The sequence below is a fragment of the Protopterus annectens genome, chromosome 2.part2 (assembly GCF_019279795.1).
Source record: "Protopterus annectens isolate FY-2018-M chromosome 2.part2, PAN1.0, whole genome shotgun sequence".
Classification (NCBI taxonomy): domain Eukaryota; kingdom Metazoa; phylum Chordata; order Ceratodontiformes; family Protopteridae; genus Protopterus; species Protopterus annectens.
In genome coordinates this window covers 701,738,490-701,757,418 of record NC_056730.1, presented here as the reverse complement: position 1 = coordinate 701,757,418, position 18,929 = coordinate 701,738,490, and the positions used below count along the sequence as shown (strand labels likewise).

The 18,929-nt window shown below is 36.9% G+C and overlaps 1 protein-coding gene across 1 annotated transcript in view; it reads right to left on the bottom strand.

Annotated features, from left to right (window-relative positions):
* The window catches only part of LOC122795773 (vasotocin-neurophysin VT-like), a 121,739-nt gene extending 111,193 nt beyond the window's left edge, over nt 1-10,546 (bottom strand). The window contains exon 1 of the mRNA XM_044064102.1: nt 10,347-10,546. Within this exon, the coding sequence (XP_043920037.1) occupies nt 10,347-10,466 (120 nt within the window). The 5' untranslated portion in view covers nt 10,467-10,546. The remainder of the gene's footprint in view (nt 1-10,346) is intronic.
* Nucleotides 10,547-18,929: the final 8,383 nt, after the last annotated feature.

Here is an 18,929-nt window from a genome sequence, read left to right as displayed (position 1 = left end):
GTTCCTTCTCTGTCAGGTTCCAAAAACAGACTGTAATGAGATTTCAGTCTCATCTAGTATTAAACATAATTTTTGTCCTAGATTAGAGAATGGCATCACATACATCTGGTCATCTGACTTCTGGTTCCCATTCTACCCCCATTGCTAGAAACAGCCAGGATTTAACATGTGTGTCAATAATACACAAACAAACACACACACACACACACACACACACACACACACACACACACACACACACACACACACACACACACACACACACACATACACATACACAAACACACACACATACAGTTTTGCTCAGATCTGTTGTAGCTTCTGGAAGTCTTAAACAATTTCAAACCTCCACAGACTTAGCTCGAAATTACAGTTATTTTGATATTTAAGTTCCTGTACTGTAATGCTTGTCTCCTACTTGCAAGCAGATTCTCCTTTGCTACCTATAATCATATTATATGCTCTTCTCCAAGCTCACACAAAACTAGAGATTCCTCAACAGAAACTGAGCTCAGGAGAGAAAAGTTCCCATCACTGCCACTGAGATAGGAATACTTTTCCCTTTCATCTTTAGCCCGAACCTGATACATTGTTTTTCAGTGTGCATGATAACATCTATGCTACTCCATCTTCTATTTCTCTTATAAAGTATCAGGAAATGATAACTTCTAACTCCAGTTTGTGATCTGAAAGCACCATGGCCAAGAGAATGTTTTACAGCTCTTAATATCTCTGGAACTGGATCAACCAACAGTATAGCCCATGAACATCTTTAAAACAATCAGACCACTGTATAGTTGAGTCACTTCTTACAGTACAAGATCCAGATATGCATGAGGTATGTTACAGTTAGGCACAGAATGATCAGCAACAAGCTGACAGTGCCAAGATGGTTGAAGCATGGATTGCAAAAATATATATTCTGGGAGGTTGTCAGTTGTATCTTCATGCAGGTTCATGCATGATATAATACTCTAGTCCATTCATCCAAGCTGTAGAATGTATGACTGCAATATGTAGGTAACACAAATGGGATCAGACATCTGTGTGGTTGGTTTGAGTTGGCACTGGTTGGCCGTATGTTAATATGTCAAATAAATGATCAGAGAGAGTGAAGCAAGTAAGAGTGACAGGAAGACAGGCCACAGATACAATGTGATTAATAAGGTGATTGTTATCATAATTGTATCCAGCTGAGACCTACAGCTGACGTACAGAAATTATATTATGAACTGATTAATTTGTAACACATGAGTTATAGAGACTCATGTGTCATCTGTTCCTCAGAGACAGGTGACACAGACTCTCCATCCCCCATACTTCTTCTCCTGCCTCTTGACCAAGTCCTTTTGACACTTTCCAAAATTAAAAATACCAGCTCTGTGGGTACTAGTGATTTCATTTATTTATTTATTGACTAGGTTAGTTCTGCTAGGATAGTGTCCTCTTTTCAGGGTAGATCCAAGGTGGTATTCATTCTGACTAGGGGAAATTTGACCAGGACACAAGGGAACTTCTCCCACTCTTTTTTTGATAAGTACTACATGATATTTTACATCCGCCAGAGCTAACATCAATTCAGGAAGATGTGACCTTGGTTTAACATCTAATCCAAAGGGAGGCAATTTCAGGAGTGTAGCAGCCCCCTTATACTGCACTGTAGTGTCAGTATAAAGTACCTTTAGTGGGACTGGAGCATACAGTGTTCTGATGTTCCAGCACCAAATGTGAATGCTTTACCTGTTGATGAGTCCTCTGAAGCAAATAAGTCTTACCTAGCAAAACTCCACCGACAACTCTTCAACTTAAGTTTCTCCACTGGTTATATCCTTGTATTGTGAAGAACAGCTGTTGTGAAATATATCCATAAAAGTGGTCCTCTGACCCTGGGAATTACAGGCCTGTTAGTGTCACTAGTATCATTTGCAAGGCTACGGAACATATTATAGATGAACTATTAAACAGCATTATTGGTGATCCTATATCCCATGATGTATAGCAGTTTGATTTTATAAAATGTAGCTTATGTCTGATCAAACTAGATGGGCTCTTTTAAAGCATTATTGTGGCTGTAGATAAAGGACATACAATCCATTCTGCCTACCTGGACCTTGCCAAGGCCATCAGCACTATTCTTCCTGCTGGGGTTATTGACAAGCTCTCCTAACATAACACTGATACTTTCACAGTTTTGCTGTATAGTTAACTGGCTGTTTGACAGAACTCATACTGCTAATGTTGGGAGTGTTTACTCTAGAAAGAAAAACATCACTGGCAGTACCCACAAGTCTCTCTCCTGGCCCCCTCCTATTTTGCATTTACACCTTTGATGTGAAAACTAACCACCTCGACCGATGTTTGCAAACTGAGAGCAGTTATCAAATCCCATTCTGAAATTCAAATTCTCTCGCAAGGTTTAGTTAGACCAAACAAACGTGCAATTTATTAACTTACTTTTAACACTGAGAAATGCAATCTAGTTTCCGTTGATGAATCCACTGTCACCATTACATACCATATACATAACAATCAACTAAATTTGACTCAGTCAACACAGACTCAGGCACCAATGTTGATAACAAGCCCCTTTTGATCACCATATCTGTCATGGTTAGAAAAGCCTTCTGCTTTGTACAAGCTATCCTTCATGATATCTCTTCAAGATCCGGAGTGGATGCAGTTTGACTTTATTCCTCCCTTATTAGGCCCATCATGACATAATGCTTCCTTTGATGTGTACCTTAACAAGCAACTCAAGAGTCAAGAGGCTTCAGTGTTCCCTCACCAAAAAGATCTCATGTCTTAGTACCTTAACCTGATAAACTAAAATCCTTAGCCCTCTACTTACTCTCATATATGATCCCAGTGGGTGACCCCTGTTTAGCTTTTCATGCTGTGGATGACTCTGCACGGTTTGAATTCCTTCAACTAAGTAGAACTGGTGGTAAATCAAGTGCTTGTTCCAGAGACCCAAACCTATACAGTTACATTAATGATACCAGCTTCTGGAATAGGCTTTACGTATCAAGCAGAGTGCTTCCAAGAAGCCTTTAAAACCAGTCTGGATGATTGGATGGGTTATATGAAAGACACTATTAATCTCTCAGCAACAGTGGGTGATTTGGCTGAGCTTGTTAATGGTCTCCTTAGTAAGAACCTATCAATGCATTAATCAATAAAATGTGATATAATACTTGAAATAACCAATACAGATGTAACAAAAAGTATGAACTGACTGACTATACATGTCCTTTCTAGGGGCTAACAAGTCTGTGCCAGAACATTGTGACAGTTTCTCATGAAGGAATACTGCATTTTAAAAACTACACTTTTTTGTTTTTGTTTTTTTATCCCAGTCCACTAAAATTATTTAATTTTTTGCTTTGTCAGTGGTACATCTAGCTAGATAAGCAGCATAAATTCTTCTGTAAAGTGATTATGCAAAAAAAAAAAAAATAAAAAGAATTTGCAAAAATGTTTTTTTTATATAATTTATGATCCTAGAAAGTGCATCCCTGTTCATTTTTCACATAATTTATACTATTCAAGTTATTCTAATGTGGATCATCATGTAAACAATATGGCACAGCAGAGCATGTTTAGAACTACTACTCATAGTTGGAGCACATAATTTAATAAATAAAATGGCAAATGTGAATGTGGTTGAATTTTTAACAGGGCATTGTTTGTAATACACACCTAAAAGCAAATTCAAGTGTTGAGAAAAATGGCCACGTAACTCATTTAAGAAAACTGCTACACTTACAAATCATTTATGCTGACGTATTTAACAGGCTATATTACATTTTACTAAGAGATCTTGCTATTATTTTCAACAAAAGAGCTAACCGGTCCTCTCTAAGAATAAACTACCTCAACACATCTGAATGGATTGCATATCATTATATGCAATACCAGTAAAAAGGAGTAGTTACTTACATTTTAAATTTAAATTCTGGCTTTATTCCAGCACATTTTTTCTTAATCATAACTTCAGAATATACTGAAACAAACATAGTCCAGCTAAATGGATGTAAATCAGTGACAAAAAAAAAAGGTTTGTTACAGAGGATTTTTTTTTGGTAACTTTAAAATATAATTGAAAGTCATCCTTTTTCACCATGCTGTAGCATTTCTTTCTTGCTAATTTTTATAGTGTTGCATGATATGGTGTATGATAATTGTAGTGTCTGTATATCAATGCTGTGCTTAAATGTTGTTTTTTATTATCACTTTAAGATAAGTATTCTCTTTGCTTTTGTACGTATTTGGAGACTAGCTTCACAGGACTGTACCGAAAAGAGGAGTGCTAGGAGGATTATTTCAGTCAACAAATATGTAAATAAATAAATGAATGAGCAAATGAATGAATGAATAAATCAATAAATATACTACATGCTTATTTAGCTGACAAAAGAACAACAAAAAGTATGTCACAAACAAAAGCACCAAAAATGGAACAAGGTCAAATAAACGCTGAAACACCCATGAGGAGGCTAACTAACTGTGGTTATACTATGGCATGGAAATCAACAAAAGCAAATGAAAAACATGACAAAACAAATAGCAACTGCTGTTTCATCCACAGCCTTCAAAATCTGGTAGGTATGCTGTTGTCAGGAAATGCTGTCAGTCAGTCTTTCTTTGAAAGATACACTATTAAATGTGGGTGTATGAGTGCCAGAGTAAATGTGGTACATGTATCCTATGAATAAATGTGGTACATGTATGTGGTGTGTGTGTGTGTGTGTGTGTGTGTGTGTGTGTGTATGTATGTATGTGGTGTGTGTGTGTGTGTGTGTGTGTGTGTGTGTGTGTGTGTGTGTGTGTGTGTGTGTGCGTGTGTGCGTGTGTGTGTGTGTGTGTGTGTGTGTATGTGAACTGAGGACAGAGAGAGAGATTTCAGTAAATCATATGTTTTACTAGCTGCAGTCTGATTTACGCATATAGCTATAATGGAATATAAACTATTATGCTGTTTGCCTGGCCCACAAGGCAGTAAAGGTTATGTTGATAAACAATAACCTGGATTCATAAGGTTACCACAGAGTGCAGAGCCAGATCCAGGACTAGGTGACATAGGCAGTCGCCTAGGGCCACGTGGCTATAGGGGCCCACTCTGGCCAGGAGGCTTCAACATACAAAAATAAAAATAATACTTCTTAGCACAGCAGTGGCAGCATCTTCTTCTTTATGGATGACCATGCCAGTGCTGATGTAAACCCATTCTGTACTCATGAGCAGAATTATTCCATTTATAGAGAAGGTAAGTGTGAGTGTCCATGTGTGCATGTGTGCATGTATAATTTAAACTAGCAGTTCTGATGTTTCTGTATGAGAAAGAAAGAGTGTGTATGCATATGTATGTGTATGTGTGTATGTAATTTAAACTAACAATTCTGTTTCTATGAGAGATAGTGCGTGTGTATTGCTGTATGAGGGAGAAGGTGTGTGTGTGTGTGTGTGTGTGTGTGTGTGTGTGTGTGTGTGTGTGTGTGTGTGTGTGTGTGTGTGTGATAACAGATGATGATAGGTGTGTGTGTGTGTGTGTGTGTGTGTGTGTGTGTGTGTGTGTGTGTGTGTGTGTGTGTGTGTGTGTGTGTGTTTAACATACCTCTGAACTGTCCAGATTTAACCTCATAATTTTGGTCTGTTTCTAATAAAATTTGTGGTTTTCTGGCAAATCACAGAGGATTGAAGTCATTAAATAAGGACATATATACGAGTTTCAGACTTCAAATCCTTCAGAAAATGCATGCTAACCTAAATCCTGTTATTCTAGCAACTTTCTAAGTTAAAAAGAGCAATATTTAAAATCTATCCCTATTTTCTGGCCCATTGTAACCCCATTATTTTAGGCGGTGCCCAGATTTCTTGCACTAAGAGACTGAGAGGTATGCATACCTCTCAACTGTCCAGATTTTTGCCTCATATTTTTTGCCTATTCCTTATAAAATGTGTGATTTTCTGGCAAACCACTGAGGATTGAAATAACTAAATAATATCATACATTTGAGTTTCAGACTTCATTTCCTTCAGAAAAGGCATGCTAAGACAAATGCTGTTATTCTGATAACCTTCATAAGTTTGTAAAAACAATTTTAATAATCTTTCCCTATTTGGGGGCCTCATCCCCCCTCTCCCATTATTATAGGCTTTGTCAAGATCTCTTGTGCTAAGAGGTTGAGAGGTAAGGAGGTATGGCATGTAATGCCCTAGCTGTGGAGGTGGGTGTGGGGTGGGGTGGGGGGGCAAATTAGTCTATTAACTTAGTCAGGCTTGACCTTGTAACTTGGTTACAGGAGACATGAGCCTGAATCCTCTATACCAAATACCAGACTGCTGAAGGAAGTGTGAGCTTCAGTAGAAACAAGAGCCTGAATCCTCTACATGAACTATCAGACTGCTGAAGGAAGTGTGAGCTTCAGTAGAAACAAGAGCCTGAATCCTCTACATGAACTATCAGACTGCTGATGGAATTGTGAGTTTGAGTTTCAAAACATTTTCAGGGAATTATGAGTGTTAGTGCACTTTCAAGGGATTATAAGTTTCAGTGCATTTCATGGAATTGTGAGTTTCAAGTGAAGAGAGGTTTACTGTTGCTCTTGCTAAGTTTTTAATGTACAGCTAATGGTTTTGTTTAGGAAATGGCAGTCACTGTCTGTGCTGTAGAATTTGAAAGCAGTGTTAGTAGCATAATTGCCTTTGGTGCAGAAAACTGTGGATTCTACTACCACACCATGTATATGTATATGGAGTTTTGATATCCCAGTGCCCTTTGATTGCAGAGTATTTGGCACATTTTAAGGAGGGGGATAGGGGTTCTGCACTCCTGAGTGTGTCCTCCTTTGTATGGGATTCCTAGTAACTATGAACTTGTTGTCAGTTTGTCAGTCATTCCCTATTGCAATATTACCAGCTTACCAATTTTTTTAATGTACATAGACGATTAATTCTTCAATGGTAGGAGGCACTGAATTTGTAGATGAAACACTGAAATGCAAAGTTGTTTGCCAGTAGCAACCTCTTCATTAATTACAGATCTCTTTAATGTGGAATTATTCAAATGACTTTTATTTCTACAGAGATTGAGCTTACTGACTGATACTGGTGGATTGTAATGAAAGAAGTTTGAATGGCCTTTTATAGTTAAAATATTCTGAAATGGGCAGTGTTGTCATTATTGGGTCATACATTTTGTTTCATTGCTTACTGGAAAAATGTTAAGAACTACAAATTTAAAACACACTCTATCAAGGGGTGCTGTATTGTACAAGGAATACAATTTATACAATCAGGAAGGTGAATCAAAGAACACATTCATGTATGCATGGTCCTAAAAATGTGTGCAAGGAGCTTATGGTTTGAAACAGCCCAAAGGTAAACTTAATTCTCCGCTATCCAGATGCATTTTATTTGAATGTGGGTTTTAACGCCATTTCAATGAATGTGATTTTCAATGGTAGAGAAGTTTACTGCTCATGCTAAGTCTGTTTTCATTCTGAGACTGTATTGTTTGTTTAGCAAATGGCCGTCAGTGTTTGTGCTATTTTATTTCAATATATGTAATCACTGTAGAAGTAAACAAGAAAACAGAATGCACACTGATAGGTTTGAACAGTGTTTATGGTAAGTGCAGAGAAATAGCCAAGTAATGAAACACTCGAATGGCTGGGAGGGGCTGCTGCCAGGAGGTAGGGGTTTGCTGCAAGAAGGGCTGCTCTGGGGAGCCCCAGTCTATTACCCTGCCTAGGGCCCCATTTGACCATAATCCGGCTTTGACAAAGTGTACACTATATATACAGTTTGTGCACACATTCTGAATTTATAAAGGTTACATTACTACCTTCTCATGTACATGAACATTGCCCTTTATAACTTGTTTGTGAGATCCTTAACTATCACGCAGTAATAAGAATGAATGAAGTTATAAAAGGCTGAGTCTCCCAGAACTGCATATCAAGGTATGTCATGTTACCTGTGATATGTGCTCTCAAAATGCAGCAGTTTACACTTAAAATGGTTACTAAAATGACACTTTAATCTTAAAAGAGTGTCAGCTGTAATAGGCATGTGTTCCAGGAGACTATTGAAGAAGCTAGACTTGTGCTCCAGTTCTGCCATGTGACTTGCTCAGAGTCACAGAGTAGACAAACACAGGCTGAAGGAATCGAACCCTATATTACATAAAGCAGTCCTTTATCAGTTTATAGTCTGAATCCTCTGCAGTACACATTCTGAAGGAACTGAACCCTATACTACAGAAAGCAGTCCTTTATCAGTTTATTGTCTGAATCCACTGCAGTAACTGCCATACTACATATGTATATATATATATATATATATATATATATATATATATATATATATATATATATATGTTGTTGTTGTTGTGTCTTTTGGCTTTTCCTGGTTAGGGGTCGGCACAGCGGAACTCCAGTCCGCTAATGATTGGCAGTAGATTTTTATGTGCTGAGTTGCTGGCCCTGACGCACAACCTTCAACGAAGGTACGCCCATTCACACATGTCTCCACACAGAAGATGCTCTAGCTGAGAATATATATATATATATATATATATATATATATATATATATATATATATACATATATATCTATACATATATATATCAGGATCGGACCCCAGAAGACAGGTATAATGCAGAGTGTAAAGGAGAGTTGCAAAACCATAAACAGAGTAATTTTTTTATACCTTATGTGTAGATGGAAATCTTTCCTACTATTGCCATGAAATGAGAATGTGGAATATTCATTCTGCTAATACTGTTAATACTATTACTACTATTACAACTATTACTACTGCTACTACTACCACTCACTGAAGTTAACAAGGGCTGATTAATAAACATTACCCAGCGATGACTTACCTTAACAAGTGAGTCCATGTAAAAGGCATTATGATGTAGCACAGGAAAAAAAGATCACACATATTGTTATGCCATTTTTCAACACTACGCCTGATACTGTCTATTTATATTATTATTTGTTTCACTTGTTAGTGTGTTTGCTCCTGTATAAAAAAACATTTCTCGCAAAATGATAAAACTGCAAAACAAAGTGCTCTATAGACAAGGGAAACTGAAAGTAGAATTTTCAGCATTACATACTTCAGTATGTGCTGCACATAACAGTAGTTTCAAATGTATGAATAAGTACAGAAAAATATAGGTGGGGGGGTCTTCATTTTTTTCTCAGCATGGATCCAAGTTTGAAGAACGTTAGGAAGTGTAAGGCTTTTAAATATTAAAAAGATATATGAGTAACACACCACTGTTTTTTATAAATAAAAAACACAGCTGCATCTGAAGATCTCACGGTACATGCCTGGGAACCTCCACAAGATAAGACACACTTACTACAGCTGTCACTGCTATTTTCACACTGCAACTGGGACTTCAAATGCCTCCCAAGATGTGGGAAGAAAGTACATTCTATGAGAGGGTCTAGGCCAAAAGCATGACAATTTTTTTGTCTCTCAAATGTGCATAACTGCAATCATAGTCACAGAATCATAAATTGTGAAGAATTCAAAAATAGTGTTTCATAGGTGGGCAACTTCCACATTCGTCCATGTGGTTGATTATACCCCACTTCCAACATGTTTTTTTTTTTTTTGCACTATAATGAAAATGGGAAAATAACTTTTTTCCCCAAAATTCACACATTTTCTTTTCTCAGTTGTCTTGTCAATTCAGAAAGGGAAAACGGCTTTTCAAGAATGCATTACTTAAAACTATATGATTCAGATACTTCTGCTTCAGAAAATGCCTGTAATCACTCTAAAAAGTGTATCACCCTCAATCATCTAACTTTTGATACAGATAGATGCACAAGGTTACAGAGATGTGAATACCCTTAAAGTACATCATTGTAACTATCAGTTGGCTTTTATGTCTAATTATAACACTTATTAAGTCTGTCTCTACAATGAACCATAAATAATCATTTTAACTGTCTTCTATTAAATACGCTAGAATGAGTTACAATTAATTTCCAGAGTTGTAAGAAAATCTGCTTCTATGCTTAGGAGACATATTTCAGGCTCATTGCAAAAGAGCAACAGAACATTTACATTTATCTCTCATCTTGCTGTCCAAAGCTTTGTGAGTAACTTTTGTAAATTCCAGCTACTCTTTCATCAACATTTTTCACTCCACTTGTCAATAATGTCAGGAGAAAAGTATCAAGTAAGAGAAAGGCATTACAAAGTATTCATTACTATCCATATGTAACACTCACAGCAATATCAAAGCAAATATCAATAACAATAAACAGAAAGAAACAATATCAAGTAAACACGAACAACTATTCTGCACTTGAAATACCTGTCTGATTTCTGTATCTAAAAATGATCTCTTTCCACCTCTAGGACAGTTCTGAATGTAGCATGCTGAAGAAAATGCTACTAAACACAGGAAACAAAGTTGCAGACAGATTCCAGGCATTTTAGGTGCTCGAATATCTTGCTTCCCCCCTTTCAAGTCTTGTTTGCAAATCTGTCTGTTCTGGCTTAGCTGCACATAGCTGCTTATTTATATGCCCTATTTATTTATCTTTAGCGTCAACATAATTAATGCACTCTCCTTTGTTGCTGTTTTTTTATAGAATGGTGTAATTAATAGATGTGACTCAGTGCCCAGTCACGTACTTCATTCAGGGTCCCAGTATTAGCAAAAGCAACAATTGTTGCATGTTTTCATCATTCAAGTAAAGAAACAACTCTGCCATGCAACGTGTCTATTGAATACCTGAAGGACACCATGAATAGAAGGAAGCACTTCCAAAGCCTTTGTGTTGGTGCTTCATTTTCAGAAGGCAAAATAGGAGGTTTTCTTTTGAACAATAGCAGTGACTGCGATTGTATTGACAATATAGGTATGGGCAATTAAACTTAAAAAAAAAAAAGAGGGAGATGGGGGGGCTGCTTCTTAGCAGGAGCATCTATTAATGCATCAGTGGGTAACTTGTAAAAGATCAGGATTACTGTGAAGACAAGATGAGTGAAACATAAACACTAATTCTTTTCTCCAACATGGCATACTTTTATTCAGACACTGTACTATAAGTAAATGATGCTCCTTTTAGCAAACACAGAGTAAAAAAAAATGTTACATTTATACTTTTGTCTCTACTGTCTGATGTCACATTCTTCCGGCTATCTTTTGATACACTTTCAGCTTCGAGACTCATTTATTACCTGACTGCTCCATGGCTATAATGGGCCCCAAACCCAAGGCAGCTCAGTTTCAGCATAGTTCTGAGTCACTGCTTCATGACAGATGTCAAGGTCTGTCTGTCTGTCTATTCGGAGAGTTAGGAGTTAGTTTAATTTTGGGATACAAATGAAAGTCAGATAGTAATGCTAAATGCAGTAATTTTACGTATACTTGCAAGTTGTTGCCTATTGAAAACATAGGATCAATGTGTACCAACCTTTAACCTCAGACAAAAGCCTAGTTAGTTTCTGTAACTCGCACAACAGATACACTTTCCTTCAGGGTTTCAGTTATTTTCCTTTCTAGTCCACCAACAATGAGTTTCTGAGTTAGTCATACTATTTACAGGCTTCACGTGACAAACAAAAAGTACAGCAATGATGCTGAATTTCTCCAGACCTTAAAGCAGGAAAATGCAAATGTGTAAAATACTGCTTCCTGTCTCACATTCTTGGCTGTAAGACTTAAAGGCCAGCTAAGGTCTACGAGAGAAAGTGAGTGAGTCAAAGAGAGATAGAGATAACCAGTAAGGACATGTGTAGAGGTATCCTTTCATAAAATGATCTTAGCCTTTTAATTCTAATCTCCATCTGCCAGCAGAGTATGGGATACAGACAGTAGGAATGAAGAGGGGGAGCATTCCGAATAAAAATGTCCTCCAGGTGAGAATGGGCTGACAGAGTATCCGATGTTTGTCCCAGGTGGATCTGTTAACATAGCAGTGACACCAGGAACCAGCAGCAGGAAAAAGTCTTAATCATCAAATTACACTCCGCAGCAGGATTTGGAAATAATACTGAAAAAAATATCACAAATCAAATGACTAGAGCTGTTGGAAAGTAAAACAAACAAACAAAAAAAACAAACGATAAATAAAATAAATGTGAAAAGAATACCTGTGTATTTCATTGTTCCAGTCTGTTTTTGGCCCATTTAGTTTCTGTAACTCACACAGGAGCTATCTCCATTTTGGTCAGAGTCAATCAGATTTAGTAATAATCAGCCTTTTGCCTATGCAATGCCAGGACTTTTGTGAGCAGCACTGTCAACCGAGGGATGGGAATGGATATAAAGTACCAGAAGAAATGATATTATGTAAGGTTTGTTAATAATTTCTTTATTTAACATATGTTGGCCAGCTACGTAGAGTCACCATTCGGTGTCTGTTTTCAGAAGTGAGTGAGAAGAACTAAGGAGTACAATACCATAACACAGTACCGTAACACAGTTCTAACTATTGTTACAAAGCAAATCCTCTTCATCTTAAAATGACAATATAGTGAAATCAACAGTGCCCATTTTGCATGGCATATCCAGTACAAATTACATCAATGTACACAATCCATCATATAAACAAGGATGATTTTATAGTATGCTTTGAAGCCTAATCCTTACATGTCTGTAAGTAGATTCAGTAAAATGCTTTTTAAGAGGCTGCATGTTTCTTGAGCAGAGTGCAATGGTTTTCAACACCTCTCGAAAGAAGGCAGTAACAGGTTATTGCAGCAAACTCTGCCTCCATTTAAAGAGGAAGACAGGTTCATTGGTTCATAGGTTCATAGGTTTATACTAGGCTAGCTGCCCTAAGGCATTTATAAGCCTAGCCCAAATTTTTGTGGCTTACGCCACCCCTTATATGAAAAAATACTGTGCCCATTAGTTTGTTGTGCCTCTGTCCAGCAGTGACACAGAGATGATTCCCGGGGTAAACCTACGATCTCCCATCCACAGGTCTAGATTTCTCTTGAACAGAGTCAGCGAGGTGCTCTGCCTCACATGGACCGGGATTCTATTCCACAGCATAGGGAGTCTCTGAGTGATAAATCTATCCCTCCAGCACGTCCTATTTATATTCGTGCTAAGTATTCTTTAGGAATTTCCTTTCATGAATATCTAATCCCAGATAAGTTATCTTTCTAATTCTCTTATTTGTGGACACTGAGAAGCTGGTACTTAAGGACAACCCAGGAAATTGATTAAGGCTGGACACTGTTCTATGTGAGAAGATGGCCTTTCATAGAGGATATGGACAACACTATGTATACACACATGATTATGTACACAAAATAAAGTACACTGAATAACAAAATTATAATGAAATTCAAATGCATTGCATGCCAAGCAACTTAAGAAGGAGTCAGTTTCTTATCACTACCAGTATGATGTTTATGCTCTAACCTCAAACCCATTTATTAGAACAGAGTGCTGACATGAAATTGACACACGACTGTTGTATTATGAGTGTAAACTTATTTATTTTATTTACAGTTTGATTACCAGGATAGTCCATTGGGCCGAAAAGAGCCCATTTTCAATGGGAAATATATAACTTCCCACTGCTAAGGTGTAGCTGCCAAATACAGAAAAAAGCAAAACAACGACAGATAGCTCACCTAGGCTAATGCTACAAACTGATGGTTTGTGAGAACGAAGCTGGATATCACTGTCCATAACAGACAAGGCAGATCCTTTAAAAAGTAAATTTTAATGTGTCCATGATTAAAAAGTGAATAAAAGTCCCTGGTTTATGTACAAACGATAAGCGCTTTCGACAGAGTCTTCATCAGATCATTAAAAAAATGGGACAGTCATTTTGTTTAAATAAAAGTTTTTTCAATAGGTGGACCAGTGAGAGTCTTGGCTTCCTTGGTGTGCCCAATCAATACTCTTTCATATTCATCCTTTTTTGCAAAGTGATCAGGATCTCTAAGAATCGTTTATTTCAGACACATCTCCATGTTCTTTAAGCGCAAGTCCATTGCCTTGTTGAATACTAGATTCTATTGACAAATGGAAAATGTAGTATACTTCCTGCTCATACCAAATAGCCAATCACTTTCCAGGGCTTACATGGCCTCTATAGGTTCTTATGTTATACTTCAGCCAATCCTGACTAAGTCAGTGCTGCTTCTGTGATTTCAAAAAAATAATCGTGTGCTGGCTCAATTATATTGCGATTTATATTCTCATTATTAACTATATTGCATGAAGTTTAGGCACATCCATACATTCTCCATAGAGATCTCATTACAAATAGTATGCAATTTAATTCAGCAGAACACCAAAATTTCACTATGAGATAACTTCTAGTTCATCGCGGTAGATTGCTTTATTCAAATTAGGTGGAGAGTTTTAGCAAATGGAAATCCTGCTTTTGTTCCAAGCATCCAATCATCATTTAGAGTTCTGTAAGCTCTGCTAGAAGGTTGGATTCTTAGTTTAATTAATATTAATCTATTCCTGCCATGTATATGGCTTCAGGCAAATTCCATTATTTCAATGCCTGAATCTCATTCAAGCAGGTTCCATTGTTTTAACGCTTAAATCTCAAATTTGTGAACTTTTGTGTCTTCCTATATACACCCCAAAATAGGTCCTAAGCATATCACTGTTGCATATATTGTTTTTGAGAGAGGAGTCGTATTCAAATACAATAATCTCACAGCCTATATCCACCATACAGCCTGATTCCCTCCACTCATTCTCCACAAGAAGTCAGCGCAAATTCTACGTTTCAAAAATTCGGACTTCACAGCCTCTGTTGAAACTTCTTGTTTGCACTGTAGCCAATACTAAGCTACATGCATAGCTTTGAATGGATTACTATCTGCAGGCTAGGTTACGAGTATCCTATATTCAACTAAAATTATACAGCTGCTAATAGAGTTTCTTCTTTACATTGTAGTAAATGTTGAGATGGGGCATAACCTCAATGACTGTCCCATCTTTTTAATGATCTGATGAAGACTGTCAAAAGCGCTTATCATTTGTACATAAACCAGGGACTTTTATTCACTTTTTAATCGTGGACACATTAAAATTTACTTTTTAAAGGATATGCCTTGTCTGTTATGGACAGTGATATCCAGCTTTGTTCTCACAAACCATCGGTTTGTAGCATTAGCCTAGGTGAGCTATCTGTCATTGTTTTGCTGTTTTCTGTATTTGGCAGCTACACCTTAGCAGTGGAAAGTTATATATTTTTCCTTTTCAGTACTTTTTTACTTCACCACTGCACATGGCTAATGAAGCGACAGCAACTAGAAACAAAGGTAATCTTGCTAACATTGATTTCATTCATGGCAAGAATGTTGAAAATGTAGAGACCAGCTTGAATCCATTATTAAATTTACAATTTGACTCAAATGAAATAAGCATGAATAAAGAAAATTCTGAAACAGTGGATAACTCAAATTTTGATGCTATTTTAACTGATGTTGAAACTATAGCTTTTAAGTTGAAAAGACTGACGTGGCAACATTACCATCTTGAGGCATGCCTACATCACCAGGTTATACCCAGGGGCATGCATGTCAAATGTATGCCCAGCTATGGTAATCAGCATCCGGAATTATTAGCAAGCTGGCAGGCTATTAATCTTGAAACAAGCTTTCATTATATTAAACTTATATTGGAGTATTTCAAGCCAGAGGAAGACAAAATTGCACAGCAGATAAAAGAAAAACAAATAGAACTAGAAAAAGTGAATCTGATCTCTTATCAAATTAATAAATTAGAGACACTGCAGTTCAGTTTAAACATTTATGAATCTAAATTGAAGGATCAAAAAATAAAGAAATTAAATAGAGATGTGCTGGATTTCAAACAGGGCTGTATCTTTGAATGACCTAGAGAAGAACCTACAGCAGGAACACAAAATTAGCAATCCTACTGTAGACGTATTAACATCATGCCATCTAATGAAATTTCTTCAATATTACCATCAGCTGGAGATGACAATCAACCTGCCATTTCAACACCTCATGATAAACCTAGTGGTCCATCAGACATTCATTTGGAGAATACCTTGGACACTCCTTCAACTGGAGCCATACCTAAGAAAAATGGAACACATTTACCATTGACAACTACATTACCGTATTTTTTGAAACAAACATACCACAAGAACCACAGGTCACAGAGCCAAGACCGGAAGAGGAAAAAACCTCCAATGTAAATAACTCTTTGGTTTTGAATATTTCTCAGTATACTCTAACCACAGCAGAAAAGGCAGTATTACAAAAAGGCCTAACTTTTATTCCAGCATTTAGGTCAGATTTAAGTGAGTTTGTTATGGATCTAAAAAGTTTTGGATGAAGTGTAACATTGAAGAGCATATACGGAAATAGGCTGGCACAAAGAAAGACTTTAAAAAAGCCTAGCACTTTTGTACCCATCAGCCACCCAGCAGTGGAGTTATTTATGAGACTTTGTAGTAACGAAGTTGAAAAGCTAAGAATGGACACTCGTACTAAGCATTACAGGAACATTACTTATGATGAAAAGCAAGCCATTCATAATCTACAACAGAATGATAACATAATTTTAAAGCCAGCTGACAAAGGTGGAGCCATAGTGGTTATGGATACTACATGGTACACCAATAGAATGGACACTATGTTGAAAGACACCGAAACGTATGTAAAAGTGACATCAGACATTCTTAATCAAGTTATACATCGAGTGAGTTTCCATCCGAATGACATGTTACTACAAAGACAAATTGACATAGAACTGTTTAAATTTTTAGAAATATCTAAGCCAACCATTCCGGCTATTAATGGCCTTCCGAAAATACATAAAGATTTTCTAAATCCACCATTACATCCGATAGTTTCAGGACAGAGGTGGATTATGAAAAATATGTCCCTGTATGTGTAGAGAGAATTAAGAGAGCTTTTAATCTCTTGTGAAACAGTATTGAGAGATACTGATGATTTATTGAATAAGATAAGGAAACTATGGAAAGAATTACTGACTATCAAGATCTATTGCTAACCACTCTTGATATAAATAATCTCTTTACCACCATCCCGAATGATGTTGGGATAGACTCCATAAGACGAATACTATCAACAAGGAAAACCTCAGCAGAAACTAACAAGATTTGTGCACTGTTGGAATTAATATTGGAAAATAACTATTTTGTTTATGGGGATAAGATCTACTGGCAGAGATGGGGGGTTGCCATGGGCATCCCCTGTGCTAATAGTTATTCCAACTTAGTACTCATAGAGTGGGAAATGCAACATGTACTCCATCCTAACAACCCCTGGAAAAGGCACATTTTGTATTACGGATGCTTTGTGGATGATTTGTTCATCTTGTGGAAAGGAAAAGAGGAACAATTCTTACAATTTAAGACATATCTTGACTCCACCACTGCATTTTTAACTTTTACAGCTAACCACTCTAGAGAAATAGTGAGTTTCCTAGATGTCAATTTTATCCTCAATGGGATAAAAACACTGGAGGCTGAGCTTCATAGAAAAAACACCTGGAGGAATCATTATCTCTTAAAGAGTAGCATGCATCCCAGGCATATTACAAAAAATATTATGCACAATGAGGTCAACAGGATTCATAAACGCTGCAATCAGGAAGAAACATGTGAAAAAGAAATCAAGCTTTTACAGAAGAATCTGAAAGAAAGAGGTTACAAGGACAAAGATCTGCAACTTGTTGCCAATAGAGAACGGAATAAGTCAACATATGGGAATGAGAAAACCAGAGTATTGCTGACATACAGTACAGACAGTTATCAGGTTCAAAATATTATGAGACAGTTTTGGTCTATTTCAACACAAGAGCCACAGTTAAACTGCATAGTAGGTGATAAACCATGGTTCGGTTTTAAGAACAAAAAGAACATAAAAGGCAACTTTGTACCAAAAATGGGTCCAACAAAAATCAAGCAATAAGTTGTAAGGGCACTTTCAGGTGTGGCAACTGTAACATGTGCCATTTAATAGACAATAATAATCATTTTGAACATCCGAGAACAAAAAGGTATTATACCTTTAATGTAAAAGCCACATGCTCAACCACTAATGTAGTCTATCTAGCCACATGCAAACTCTGTCCATCCTATTATGTGGGTAAAACCAATCAAATGTTTAAAAAACGAATACAAAGGCACCAGAGGGACATTGCAAATAAGGATCTCCACAATGCTCTGACCTTACATATCAGTATACACATTACTCATTCTTTTGCATATAAAGCAATTGAGAATATATACACCGGTCCTAGAAAAGGTGACATTGAAAATCTAACAGAATTAAGAGAAGCTAAATGGATTGTCAACTTACGAGCAGATCAACCACGAGGTCTAAACAGCGTTGTACCTTTGAAACCTATTCTGAAGATGAGGAGACCTACCATAAGCTGACATAGAGAACATATGGACAGCATATATTTTGTAAAATAGCCTATCTTACATATGGTAAACTCTTTGAGGTTATGCCCACATCTCAACATTCACTACAATGTAAAGAAGAAACTGTATTAGCGGCCGTATAATTTTAGTTGAATATAGGATATTCGTAACCTAGCCTTCAGATAGTAATCCATTCAAAGCTATGCACGTATTTTAGTATTGGCTACAGTGCAAACATGAAGTTTCAACAGAGGCCGTGAAGTCCAAATTTTTGAAACGTAGAACTTGCGCTGACTTCTTGTAGAGAATGAGTGGAGGGAATCAGGCTGTATGGTGGATACAGGCTGTGAGATTATTGTATTTGAATATGACTCCTCTCTCAAAAACAATATATGCAACAGTGATATGCTTAGGACCTATTTTGGGGTGTATATAGGAAGATACAAAAGTTCACATATTTGAGATTTAAGCGTTAAAACAATGGAACCTGCTTGAATGAGATTCAAGCATTGAAATAATGGAATTTGCCTGAA